General features: G+C 38.5%; 1 protein-coding gene across 6 annotated transcripts in view; it reads left to right on the forward strand.

Annotated features, from left to right (window-relative positions):
- Positions 1-13399, forward strand: part of LOC134843926 (transient receptor potential cation channel subfamily M member-like 2) — a 67336-nt gene that overhangs the window by 398 nt on the left and 53539 nt on the right. The window contains exons 1-9 of one of the 6 annotated variants that reach the window (XM_063860273.1): positions 1170-2298; positions 2490-2761; positions 3520-3611; positions 3778-3946; positions 4757-4937; positions 5300-5466; positions 5635-5844; positions 6536-6804; positions 13161-13375. In XM_063860273.1, coding sequence (XP_063716343.1) covers positions 1986-2298; positions 2490-2761; positions 3520-3611; positions 3778-3946; positions 4757-4937; positions 5300-5466; positions 5635-5844; positions 6536-6804; positions 13161-13375 — 1888 coding nt within the window. In that variant the 5' untranslated portion in view covers positions 1170-1985. The other 5 variants (XM_063860272.1, XM_063860277.1, XM_063860275.1 and 2 more) reach the window with 5 other exon arrangements.

The raw sequence follows: 13399 nt of genomic DNA on the forward strand, positions 1-13399 counted from the left end.
TAGAAAAAGAACAGATGGAAGCGTAAGTTGGAACAGGCTTAATGATTTCGATTTCTTGATTTTAAAGAAAAATATTTAGCCATACGTGTTTTCAGCAATATCCTAAACGGGTAAATTTAGCTCGCTTTTAAAGAATCCTTTTTATGCGAACGAAAAGAAATCAATTGATATCATCTCTTAGTATTTTACTTTTTAAGCCATTCTAACTGTAATTGTAATTTAAAAAATGACATGCAGCTTAAACGCTGATATCAGTCTTCAATATGTTAGCCACCTCGCAACGAGTCTTTCGACTTTCCACTCGCGGATGAGCAATCATTCGATGAAGCAGCTCGTGAAGATGAACAAGAGGGAGGGGTAGCTGAAGTAACTAATCCGCTCAAAAAAAATCCAAGTTTGCCTATAATGTTTCTGAGATCTATCTCAGCGCCTGCACAAACTGCGGACACGCAGACAGCAGCCAACATCCATAAACTGGTCAGAAATAATTCCAACGAATGACACTTGACACGGAACTAATTTTGTCATCGTTAGATTTGATTTTGAACTTATTGCTACTTGCAACTTGAAGTAATATACATGTTTGTGGTTCAGTTCATGGCCCCTAACAATCTATTTGTGTGTGTCGAGAATGGCTAACATGTGTTCAATAGCCACAGATGTCTTTTGAATCAATGTTTAAACAGTAAATGAAAAGAATGGAAAGCTTCCTCGTGACAGTATAACTGAATGTCAGAAAGTTTTTAGCCAGTTAATTTTCAACAATTAAAAGGAAAAGCTTGACCACCTAAAGAATTTGATTAGTTTAAAGTTTTCTGCCATTTGGTTTTCGGAATTTCTGTTACACGATTAACGGAAGCATCGTGTCTAGACATTTCATTGGCCTCAAAACGCATGTTGATTCGGGAACAATTGAATAACTTAGTACCATGTTAACTGCGGCCATAATAGAGCGGAACTGAAAGTGTATGTACCACTTCGGCTCTGAACCCTCCAGAGCGCAAGCTCTCGGAGCCTGGAACTCTGCTTCTGAATTCGCCCACTAGCCACGACCAACTCTCGGTCGAAGATCGCTTCTCTGATATTTTGGCCAATACGGTCCTAACTGTTGCCGAAATGAAAAAGAGGAATAAAAAACATGTAGTCTGTGCTCAGAACATTGTAAGTTTGTCTTCTGGGAAACAGTTTGGTATGTAATATTTGTTAAGAGAAACAATTGATGGCGATGTTTTGTATAGCTTGGCTTGGTTGTTCCTCTGACTTTTTTTGTGGTTTGTGGGAACTTTTGGGAAAGTTTCGTGGAAAGGGGTGGTCGAATTCCCACTTAAGCCGCCTTTGCTTTGGTATTTTTTTTTCTCAAAAAGTCGCTGTCATTTTATGCGTTCTTTTCTTTTTTAATGGTTCTTAACAATCACAGGTTTAACAACCCTTTATGCACTCGAAATGTCCGAAGTTTTCCCAGTGCCAGTCAATTGTATTGAATGTAAATTGTAGGGCATGCGTAGTTAGATCAAACCATTGACATAGTGTTACATCTATTTATTTTTTAAAGTTGTATTCAAGCTATTTCGTATTTTCGATCAGTTATTCGTAGCTTTTCATTTTTTCCCGCAAGTTGTGCCAATAAATGATTTCAACTAAAAAAATCCGTTGCCGTTGATGAGTGTGAATTATATTATACTCAAAGCGTCGGTTGTTGATTAGATATTTACAATCGTGCGTTTGGTTTTTGGAAAATTTGCTTGCTTTCGCGGTCAGCAGATACTATCCAATCGTCAGTCGCTCAAAAACGTTGCAACCGTAGTTTGCATGGAATTGGTGTTGCATATTCCATTGTTATTGCTCTGTACAAACACCTGTCTATGAATACAATAGTTATATTTTCCATCTTTTAAAACAGTTTACTACGCACTGTACTACGCTTGCTTCGTTTCCTATGGAATAATTTCTTCTTCGTTTATCTCGCTAATGTGGTTCAAATCGACATGGTGTCTGAAATTGTATCTGATAAATCTTCTCCTCGAGTGTCGAGAAAATCTGTTGCCAAACCACAGCGAGTTACCTTTTCCAATAGAACATTCAACACAAAGCCACCTTTGCCGAATATTAATTCAAGCCCAACGTCCAATTTTTCTTCTCTTGCAGCCTCGAAAGGAAAACAGAATTCGCCTGTTGTTGACTTCATAAAAGCGATTGAACTTCGTCCTGTTTTGTGGTCGGTTGACGATGCTCAGTATGACAACACGCAGAAGAGAGAAGAGGCGTGGAGAGAGATAGCAGAGTTGTTTCATTCTGAAGGTTCAATAGATTTGATTCAAGTTTCTAGTTTTTGCGATGCTGTGAATTTTTTGTTTCAATTTTTTGTGTGTGTCATCTACTCCCAAAAAATAAATAATTGGTTAAAGCTTTTTAACACTGTTTTTGGGGATTTCAAAATTCACAATGGAATAAGTTTTTTGAATAACTAAATGGTTGCCAATTTAACGCAGTCGAAGAAGTGAGTTCGCGATGGCGTCAGCTTGCGACCAGGTACGAAATCGAATGCCATAAACTCAATTCAAAACAGCGGCAGCAGAAAACACCCAAATGGTTTCGATCCAAGGGTGCAAATGCCAGCTCACCCGGTTGGGGAGGGAGTTCGAATTCTTCAGCCTATTCTTCGTTCTCGTGGGGGTCATCGTGGCCACTAATGAAGCACATGTGTTTCCTGGCTAACAGTGCGACTGAGTTGACCCAGTTGATTGCCAGACAAGTGGCAGAGGTGAGACCACTTAGAGGTCAAGGTCACCAGATTGTGTTGTGGCAGTGTAGATATGATGCTCATTACTAGCGTGAGAAAGGGATTTAACGTTTTATTCCTAGTGGTGCTGCATTCCTTCGATCGAATGGTACTGTAATCGGATTCGAATGTCTCGAGTCTTTCATAGTGGGTTTTTGTTGTTCTGATTCCTATTACCTTGCTTTATCATTTTTATACAGGTCTTTATCCGATATTTTTGGTCTAGTGGGCCGTTTTGCATAAGCCTTCGATAAACATAAGCATAAGCCTTCGCATAAGCCTTCGCTAATGTTTTGTGAACATTAGCCTTCGATAAAGCCTCGTTTCTCAGCATCCAAAAAAGTGGTGCACATTTTATCATATGTTCATTTACCAACAAGACCGACCTCTTAAGCCACAATAGTCAGTTCACATTTAGTTCTTGATCAAACAATTTACCTAGTTCAAATAAGTAATTGCTGTAGTTTAATTTGCTGCATTTAAATGCCCAGATTGCTAAGGTCGCTTCTTAGAGCATAGCGATCTCTGTCATCATTACCCTAATGTTTTATTTGGTTTCAGACCCCGGTTTTCTCAGTAGATTGATTTGCCCCGCATGATTGAAGCATGTGTTAACTAACCGTTTCTCCAATATTTGGCGTTTGTAGAGAATGTTTTTATGATTTACTGAGTGTGCATGGTTAGAGCAACTGGCGTCTTCTCGGGCCCACTGTTTGTTTTTAACTATCTTGTTGTTTTAGAATCAAATCTCCGACATCAAAAATGATTTCCAATTCAAAAGAAGGGAATGCTTCGTGTTCATTCCAGATGAAAAAGCCCCACCGGAATCTGGGTAAGATGTTGAAGTTGTATTTTTAATGACAATTACTTTAGACCAATCAGCGTTTCAAATTTCCTTAATGAAATAAGCCAATTTTCATTATAAAGTCTTCAGTTTTGAAAATGTACTATGAATATTTTTAGCAGACCCAAATTATTAGCGCTATGCGTTTTTTTAGTATTTGTGCTTGTGGGCGTCACGTAGACAAGCATGCGAAGACGCGAGATAATTTGACGAATGCGGAACAGGGCGTTAAATGGTCGGCTAAAGAGCACACAAAGGAAGAGCCGACTAACTCATTCGGAGAAATACACTTCTCAGGCACCGCCACAAACCGAACTGCTCATGTACGTTCAGCTAAATGCTAACCATTAGAAATAATCAACGTTTTTCGGCCAAGTCATCTTTTGTGTAGTGAGAAACTGTTGATTTTAATTTTTTTAATCTGTGGTAGAACGTGAAATTGGTGCACAGGCGATTGACTGTATTGTAAAAATTAGAGGTGTGATCGCTAATGAAAGAATTATTCACTTGGGGTTCATCTTCAGCCGAACCTCGCTAGCCCATCCCCCCAGCCGAAGGATTGTACGCGTTGAAGAAAATTTGACGAATACAGAATAAACAAGAATAGCCACAGTTTTTGAAAAAAAATGACTAAAAAAATAAAAAACATTTCAAATTTTTTTTTGCGGAAATTTTTTGAATTTTCAAGTTTTAGATTCCAAAAATTGCGCTAAAAAAACTCCAAAAAACGACCTTTACCTGAGTAAAACCAAGTTTTCACGGCTTAAATTAAGCTCAAATAAGCTATTGCTATTTCTATCATACCAATTAGCTCGAAATCAGACCGAAAATTAAAAATTTCAAACCAGTTTTTCTCGACACTGCGAAAATTTTTTCAAATTTTTTAACACCGTTTGAATCACGACTGAAAGGGCTTTAATATGATATATCCCTCAACCCTGTCCGATGAATATTTGTGGTAGCTGAAAACAAAAAAACTAAAACACCCGAATCCACAATTCCTCTCCATTTTCAATGGTCGAAACGGAACAACAAGTGCGTAATCAATTTCGTTGAAACAAAGTTACCGGAGTTATTTTTTTCCAGAAATAGTGCGCAAGAAATAGACTTCAGGCAAGCAATTTTTGTTCTAGTACATCCGAGTATCTACGGACACGAATGTGCATCGCCTAGTGGAGTTTGCATACAAGCACTGGAAGCTGCCCCAGCCTAAGATGATAATATCAATCACTGGTGGAGCAGGGGATCTCAAGATGGACAAGAAGCTCAAAGATGGGCTCAAAAAGGGACTCATGAAGGTGGCCGTCTCCACTGGTCAGTGTTCTAACCTGGACGTTTCTGAAATAAATGGACATCGTTTACTTTCGCACATGAGAGACAATTTAGTACTAACCGAATGGCACCGAAATTTGTATATTTGTATTTTTTGTGTGCTTTTTGATTGGGCAAAAAATAACCCGTGCCGGATACTGCTACAGATACGTCATATAATTGTTTTATTTAGCAAAAACCCGTTTTGTTGCTCTCCTCATGTTCGCTGATATTGGTTCACAATTTCAGAAACTCAAAAGTTGAAAAATTGATACTTTGTTTAAACTTTTGAGCTGTGATACTCTTACGGAAAGAGGAGTTTGTAGATGTTCTGGAATAGTACTTATCAAGCAGCTCGTATTCAGGTGCTTGGATAGTGACTGGCGGGTCCAATGCGGGTATCATGAAGCTGTGTGGAGAGGCAGTACACGATTACATTCTGGCCCATGGGGAGAAGGACAACTCCCTTGTGACTATAGGAGTGGCCACTTGGGGTGTAATCACCAACAGACACACTCTTGTTAGCAAAGATGTAAGTATTTCGGGAACGATGACCTTCAATTTGACTGATATTTGCGCATAAGGTTTATCGATGAGGTGTTACAAGTGAATGTCTGAAAAATGGTGCTCACTCACTTATAGTTTTAATTGCTGTACTTTGCTTAAGTTTTTAAAGCCCATGGCGTGTTCGTTAATTCAGGGCAATGGGAATTTTCCGGCAGAGTACAGTGGCAAAGTATCGGAGAAGGAGAAACAACTGTACCGTGCGACGAGGGGTCAGAATCTGATCGAGTGCCACCTAGACCCCCACCACACCCACTTTGTGCTGGTGGATGACGGGAGTGAGGGCCAGTTTGGGAAGGAAATGGCCATCAGAGGAGAGATGGAGGCTGAGATATGCAAGAATGAAGTTAGCCGCTTAAAAGGGATAGTTTTTTTTTTTGCAAGGGGATCATGTTACAATAGATTGTGTTATAATAGGATTAAATCTCACCTGATATGGTTCCCATGGATTGGGAATTATCAGTGGAATTAAAAAGTCATGAAAAAATGTATCCATAAAAATTTCCTGAAATGAAAAGAGATGAATTTGATGTTTTTTTTACACAAGCAAGCGCTGGTGATATTGCTTTTTAAAAGCATATTCGACCCGTTCAAAACGCCCTGGTTCTGCTATTGAGAATTTAAAAAGTGAACTACAGCTGAAAAAGATATGCATCGAACTTACAAAGGTGCAGTTCAATATATTCATTTAATTATATTTGTATTAGCCAATAAGATATTCATTCCGTTTCTCAAGCAAAGAAATGTTCCAACAAGACCCTGATACTTATCGAGTTTGATTTTCAATCTTGACTCGCTCAAATTTGTGCTCGGTTTCATTAGCAAGCGATTTTGTGGCTGTGTATCATCCACTTTATTAGATTAGATATTTACGATTATATTGCATATAAACTTGGAAAAGACGAGAATCGCGGAGCTTGAGTGTTTTCATCAATGCTGTATAATTTATTGTATATATTATAGGTGACATCCATCTATCAATTTTTTTTTGCTATGTTCAATTTCGTTTCAAGAAAAATGCATCTGTTTGCGTTTAGATTCATGGCAAAGCGGCAGCAGCTGGCAATTCTGATCTAGATGGAGCAACGGCATCTGTGGAAGATGAGCTCAAAGTTCCAATCGTCTGTGTTATGGTGGAAGGAGGCCCTGGAACCCTAAACACAGCTGTGGAAGCACTGAAACACGAAACACCTGTAGTCATTGTGGAGGGCAGTGGCAGGTGTGCGGATGCAATTGCGTACGTCTACCATAAAATGAAGAAGAGAACAGTCCAATCATCTGCAGATACAAACTCAAATGAAGCTCAGTGAGTCTTTGGCTCTTTTTTCGCCCTAAAAATTTGGCCTCTGGACTCATTAGCCCATGACAAACATATTTGATCTCAATACTTGGCCTTGTAAAGCCCCTCATTGCAACATAAAAATGGTGCTATTGTGAGGTGGGGCCGAGTTTCTATGTAGATGAAACGTAATTATGATCCAGAAGTTTTGTCTATTGTTTTTTTTTTTCATTGAATATGTCTACGCGCGAGGGGATCAGGTCGAGTTTCTGAGGTTTTAAATATTTACGCAAAGAAGAACTCCGATGAAATCGATGAAATAAAATTATACTAACTTCAGCAGACCGGTCGATGTTTGTTTTCTCAATATTTGAAATGTAATTACCCTTGCGAAAAGCAAGGGTATTGCAACCGGGCACTAGACTTTTTCCCCGTAAACAACTTTGTCAACAGGATGACTAAAATTTGGTTATCTCCTAATACATCTCTATTTCCACCCAAGACGAACGTCTAAAGCTATAATTCAAAAGCTGGCTTCAACGACTGACGTGATAACTGTTTTACAGCTGAAAACGATTTTTAGATGTAAATTGATTTTTTTGTCGGCTTTATTGATTTCGACCCAATTTTTATTAGCTTACTTGCCGGGTAATTAAATCTGTAATTGATTTGGTAGATTTGTGATACTCTTTTTTTCATTTTCATGAGAATATTAATAGTTTATAGTTTTCTGGTTTTTATAGCCGCCAAAATTTTTTGTTAGAAATAAAACTTTTTTTTGAGTTTTTTTTGCTAGAAATGTTTTTTGCAAATAAATTTTCAGTGTTTTTCGATTGCCTTAATTCTGATTTTTTGAAATGTAAATAAGCGTGAAACTAGGTATAGTTTTAATTAGTTACGTGTGCTTTAGGTGTAAGCAATTTTATTTGAAATCGTTTGTTGTTGTTGTTGTTGTTGTGGCTTTCCAGTAGAAAACTGGTGGGAATTTCTTCCACAGAGTTTATAATATTGTCCAGTTATTTTTGCACGTTGTGCAGTCGCAGCATATCTGCCAAGTGCAGAGGTTGAGGGTACTGTATTTTTCACTGTAGAATTTCCACATAAGAGTTGTGATGCGCTGTTTGAGTCCCTGTTCTATCCTGAAATTGACTAAATGATCTTTTCTATTTGCAACTCTGGTTGTAAATAGAAAAGATATTTACAACCAGAGTTGTAAATAGAATAGAACTCTGGTTGTACGAATAACGAATTCTCCCCTGCGTTTTTCTGTTCGAGTTTTGGGTAATTTGAAGGGCTCTAATCGTCGGTCTAGGGTATTGTTAGCTGTGGGATGCTGTGGTGTTCGTAGTCAGTGCAGAGTTTTGAAAGCAAAAGTAATTCATTGATCTGAGCTAAAATGTTGAGCATTCTAAGTTGATCAGTGTATTTTTGGCAGTGTTTTCCACATATCCACTTTACTACTTTCTTTTGAAAAAATTCAAGTTTTTGTAGGTCTTTTCTCAGAAAGTTCGCACAGTGACAGCCGTAGGTTAGGACTGGTAGTAATATTGATTTGTAGAGACCTAGTTTTACAAAGGTGTTGACGTTATATGCTACATTTCGTCTTAGACTTTATAGTAATTTGTTTGCTTTCTTTAATCGTTCGGTTAGATGAGTGCTCCAACTAAGATCTCCTAACATGTGAATACCCAGATCTTTTATAGATTTTGGCTGAGGTACACGATTTCCGTTCAAAAATAGATTTATATCAACACCTCTGAAGTTTATTTGAGCGCATTTTTCGAATGCCAGTTCCATGTTGTTTTGTCTAACCCAATCTCCGATTTTGTTTAAGTCAAGTTGTATTTCACCTTGTTTGCGTCCAACAGATAGAGTTTTTAGATCGTCAGCAAATATTGAGGGGTCACTGAAGCGTAGGACTTCAGGGAGATCATTTATAAAAACACAGAACAGGAGTGAGCCCAGGAGTGAACCTTGGGGTACCCCGCTGGTTATTTCGAGGACGGTGGATGTGTAGAAATCAACCCGAACAAATTGCATTCGGTTTCTGAGATAATCGTAGATGATTTCGAGTAGGCATCCACCTACACCAATATCACTAAATTTTCGGAGTAATAATTTGTGGGGGACTTTATCGAAGGCCTTGGAGAAATCAGCATAAAAAGCAATGATCTCATCATGGGGATTTTCATCCAGGGCTTTTAGATTCGATTTAGGAATCGGAGCATGTTGCTCATAACGGAGCGTTTCTTCACAAAACCGTGTTGGTTTATGGAAAGATGTTCTTTAAAGTGCTCGTAGAGTGGAGAGTACATGCATTTTTCAAAGATTTTGCTGTCAATGTTTAGAAGGGAGATTGGGCGATAGTTTTCAACGTCTTTTGGGTCGTTCTTTTTGTGAATGGGTGTTACAGCCGCTGTCTTCCAACTCGTTGGGATTTTGCGTATGCGTTTAATATTCTTGAAAAGCTTATTGAGTATATTACTAATTTGTTTGCCGCATCATTGGTAAAACCCTGGAGGTAGACCATTTCGTCCACAAGTTTTTGTAGTGTCTATATTTGCCAGAATTTTACTTATTGTTTTGTTTGAAACGCTGAAGTTTGTTAGGGTTGGTGATTCGCACTTTATGTCAAGGAAGTTGTAGTTCTTTTTGGCTGAGAACACTGAGTGAAAAAATGTGTTAAACATTTCTACCTTTTCTTCTGGAATTGATGTCATTTTGTCTTTGAACTTGATTGTTTTCGGGATGTTCGAAGCTCTATTGATATGCTTAAGGTGCTTGTAAATTTGACCACAATTTCTTGAACCAAAAATTTTTTCTTGTTATGAGATTCGATCATGTTCACATAATTCAGTGATTTGGCTTTCTAGTTTGAGGACCTTATTTTTTCGGTAGCTAGTTGGTCGTTTTTCGAGTAACCTCTTTTGCGTGTTTTCATCTGATGTGATGTACTCGGTGTAATCCAAGGTGGTAGCGATTGACGATATTTGGTTCTTTTTGGGACGTGAGTGTCTATCAAGTCGGTTAAGTAGTCTTGAAGTTCGTTGAACATATTGTCAACATTGGTGTAGAATTGGGGGTTGAAGGGCCGATCTTTCATGGCACCAACAATCCGGTCATAATCTCCTGACCCAAAACTGTAGAAGTTTGTCATTGCTGGGGGAGGATCGAAATGTTTAAGTTCTATTGCTGTTCTGATTGCAATATGGTCAGAGCAGTCATAGATCTTATCAAAATTTTCATCGTGTTCAGAGTTCAACGTGTTTGTGCCGCAGGTCGGAAAGTTAATGCTCTGTTGAAGAAGCCTATCTTCTAACATTTCTAGGATTTCTTGTTCATCGTTTTCTTGACTGCTGAAAATGTCCCAGTTTGTAGATGGAAAGTTAATGTCTCCACATATGACTGCTTTACTGTTTTTAGGGATGGCTTCGAGAATTTTGTTGAAACATTGGTAGTCATATCTGTATTGACTGGCTCTAGGGGGGTTGTAAAAGGAGCATATATAGATGGTTTCGTTTGCTAGGGTTATGTTACATAGGACACAACATTCGACGTCGAGTTTTTTTTTGGGAGTTTAGTGAGTTCTTAATGGCAATCAGGGCACCTCCGTGAGTGTTAGACGACTGCTGTGCTCTATCTGCTCGGTAAATGTTGTATTCAGCAAGTAGTAGTTCAGAGTTTGAGATATTTTAGTTTAACCATGTCTCACAAATACAAATAACACTGTACAAACCAATTTTTGTTGCATTTGCCATTTTGAATCTTCTTTCATAGTTAACTAAGCTGCGTGCATTAAATTGTAAAATGTGGAGATGATCTAGTCAAACGTTGGATGTTGTATTTTCTTGTTCTGGCTGGGAAGTTTGGTTTGATTGAACTTTTGCTCCATCATGGAAAAGCTCAAGGTTTCTTATTTTCGGTTTTTTTAGTGGTACGCCTTCTTCAAGCATTTCCCTACGTCGTTTCAGGCAGAGGTTATCTTTGATAGAATCTTCTTCAGATAGAGCACGTGACAGAAATATATTCATTTCTTTCATTTCGTCTCTTTTTTCAGTACTTTTTGCAATCACTAGATTGACTGCTGCTGGATTTTCAAGCGTAACTAGAAGTGTTCTAGGCTTTTTCCTTTCTTTGTTGAATGTTCCAAGTCTTTTAAACTGGACTATTTTCGGTTTAACTCCTATGGTTCCCAAAATTTCCTCTAGTTTTTCGTGAGTTTGGACAAGATTCACGTCGGGTAGTTTATTAGGATCTTCATGGATCCCTTGCACTCTTACATTGTGTTCGATGCTGTGAGTGGTTGTGTTGTTGTTGTTTTTGGAGTTTTGAGGACTATTCACGTTTTTGTAGCTTTGAACTTTCTTCACGACGTTTGCGTAACTCTCGTCTACTTTGTCGTGTGTTTTCCTCAATGCTTCGTTTATTTTCTTTTCGACAATTTGAGCAATTTGCGTTTCGAGTGTCTCAGCATTGCTAGACATGTTTTTGTTGATTTTTTCTTCCAGATTGTTGACAGTCCTGTTCCGAATGAAGTTGTCGCGTTCGTTGTTTTCAATGCAGACGTTACAGAGTAACATTGAGTTGCGACCAAGCTCCTTTATTCCGTTGATGGCTACGTTTGATAGTCCTGTGCATGTTGGTTCTAGATGCATGTGACAACCACACGCTACACAGTTGTAACTTTTTTTCGGCTTTCGGTCTGGACCTTGTGCAAGTTCGGCATGTGCGACTCATCGTTGAAGAGTTAACAGAGGGGGACTTTACAGAGGGATCTGTGATTCCCGAGAAAAGACGCCTGCGGTACGATGCGTGCAGAGAAATATGCAAACCTGTGGATCCCGAAAAGGGGGCGCCTGCGGTTTGAAATTTCTAGAACATTCGATGGGGTCAGAGAAATATACAAACCTGTGGATCCCGAAAAGGGGACGCCTGCGGTTTGATATTTCTAGAAAGGACAGAGGGAAGTACAATTCACAAACCTGCAGCTTACACTCAGTAAGGGCAGTAGCAGTGTCGGAAGGTGCACTCGTACTGGGTGAGATGACCTTCGTCGTTGAAAGCGTCAGAGTATTTCTTGTACAGTATCTTGTTCTTTATGATGCTTTTGATGCCCTTGAGACCTTCTGGGCTTAAGTGAATTTCGTCACTGCCTAGATGGTAAGTACTGTAAATCTTCTCACACACGCCTCTATACTTCCAATTTCCCTTCTTTTTCTGTATTTCGCGATTCACTCTCGCCGATCGGAATCGATATTCACTGCGGTGAGGGATTCCGATGACAAAAATCTGCTTTGCTAGTCTGCTTAGCTCCTCGGCTAATTCTGCGAGTTCGTTTGCAATATCTTCTTCAGGGACCGTGGAGGGCTCTCTTCCGTCAAAAGCGTCGTTTCCCCCAATGAGCAAAACTATGGTATTGTATTTGTCCTTCGGAGGTAGCAAGCCTCTGACCGCAGCGATACGGGCTCCAGGTAATGACAAAATGTTTGTGTTTGGGAATTCCAAGTGTCGCGCCTGCGAATCTGCTATCAGAAGGTTCTTTGACGAAGATGTTTTGAAAATATGATATCTCCTGGTTGACATTTAGAGCGAGGCAACCATTGCTACCTCGAGAAATTCAAATTTATCTGAAACTATTTAATAAATGGGTTAACGTATTGATGGGTTAACGTATTGTTTCAATATTTCACAAAAAAAAACAATTTAAAAAAATGATTAATTTTCAGATTGTTTTTATAAAGTTGACTTTTTGTCTACAGAGGAATGTGGCGGCAAGTTCTGCCTATGTTTCAGGAGTGTGGTTCTTTCCGGCTGAAATTTATGAAATTTTTTTTGTTATTTGTTGTTGCGATTCAGCTCTCTTACAGATGCGTATAAATTTCATAACTGATAATTTTTGATAAAATTGCAATATTTTCATAGGCTGTAGAGTTTTTTCAGATTTTCTGCAAGTTTTTTTTTTGTGGCAATTGTTTGTAATTTTTGCATTCATGTTTTTGATTTTTTTTTTTCATTTTGATCTTATACTATAGCGGATAGGGCGTTTATCCCCGATTTTTCTTGTTGGATATGCAGATTGTTTGGTTTCAAGATTTACTGTACAATTTTGGAGTACATATAGAAATTAACGTATCTCTATTTTTTGAACGAAATTCAAGGTAATCAAAAAGAAATGGATGGAGTTAAGCCCAAATCCTTCTTTTTTGTTTTGAAAGTAGTTGACTTCTATAACAATTGCAATATTTTTTTGTTTCTGAATTTTGAGTCTACGATTTCTTCAACAAAATTCATTCATGCTTTTCATTTTTCGTTTAAGACACTTCGCCTCTGTATTGAAGACTTGATCTATCTTACTTTTTTACTAATATTGTATCTGTTTTTAGAGAGGAAGAGTACGGGATTGATCCGCAAGAGGCAGAACAGGTGTATAAAAAGACATGTGAGATCCTGGGTGTGAAAGAAGAGCAGGGCAGGATGTTCTACGACAATATCCTTTTCTGTGTCGGTTGCAGGAGTCTCCTCACTGTGTTCAAACTAGACGGCAGGAGGACTTCAACGAGAGACATTGATATCGCTATCCTCAGATCACTACTCAGTGGTAAATTTTTCTCAAATTGGGTTA

The sequence above is a fragment of the Symsagittifera roscoffensis genome, chromosome 4 (assembly GCF_963678635.1).
Source record: "Symsagittifera roscoffensis chromosome 4, txSymRosc1.1, whole genome shotgun sequence".
Taxonomy (NCBI): domain Eukaryota; kingdom Metazoa; phylum Xenacoelomorpha; order Acoela; family Convolutidae; genus Symsagittifera; species Symsagittifera roscoffensis.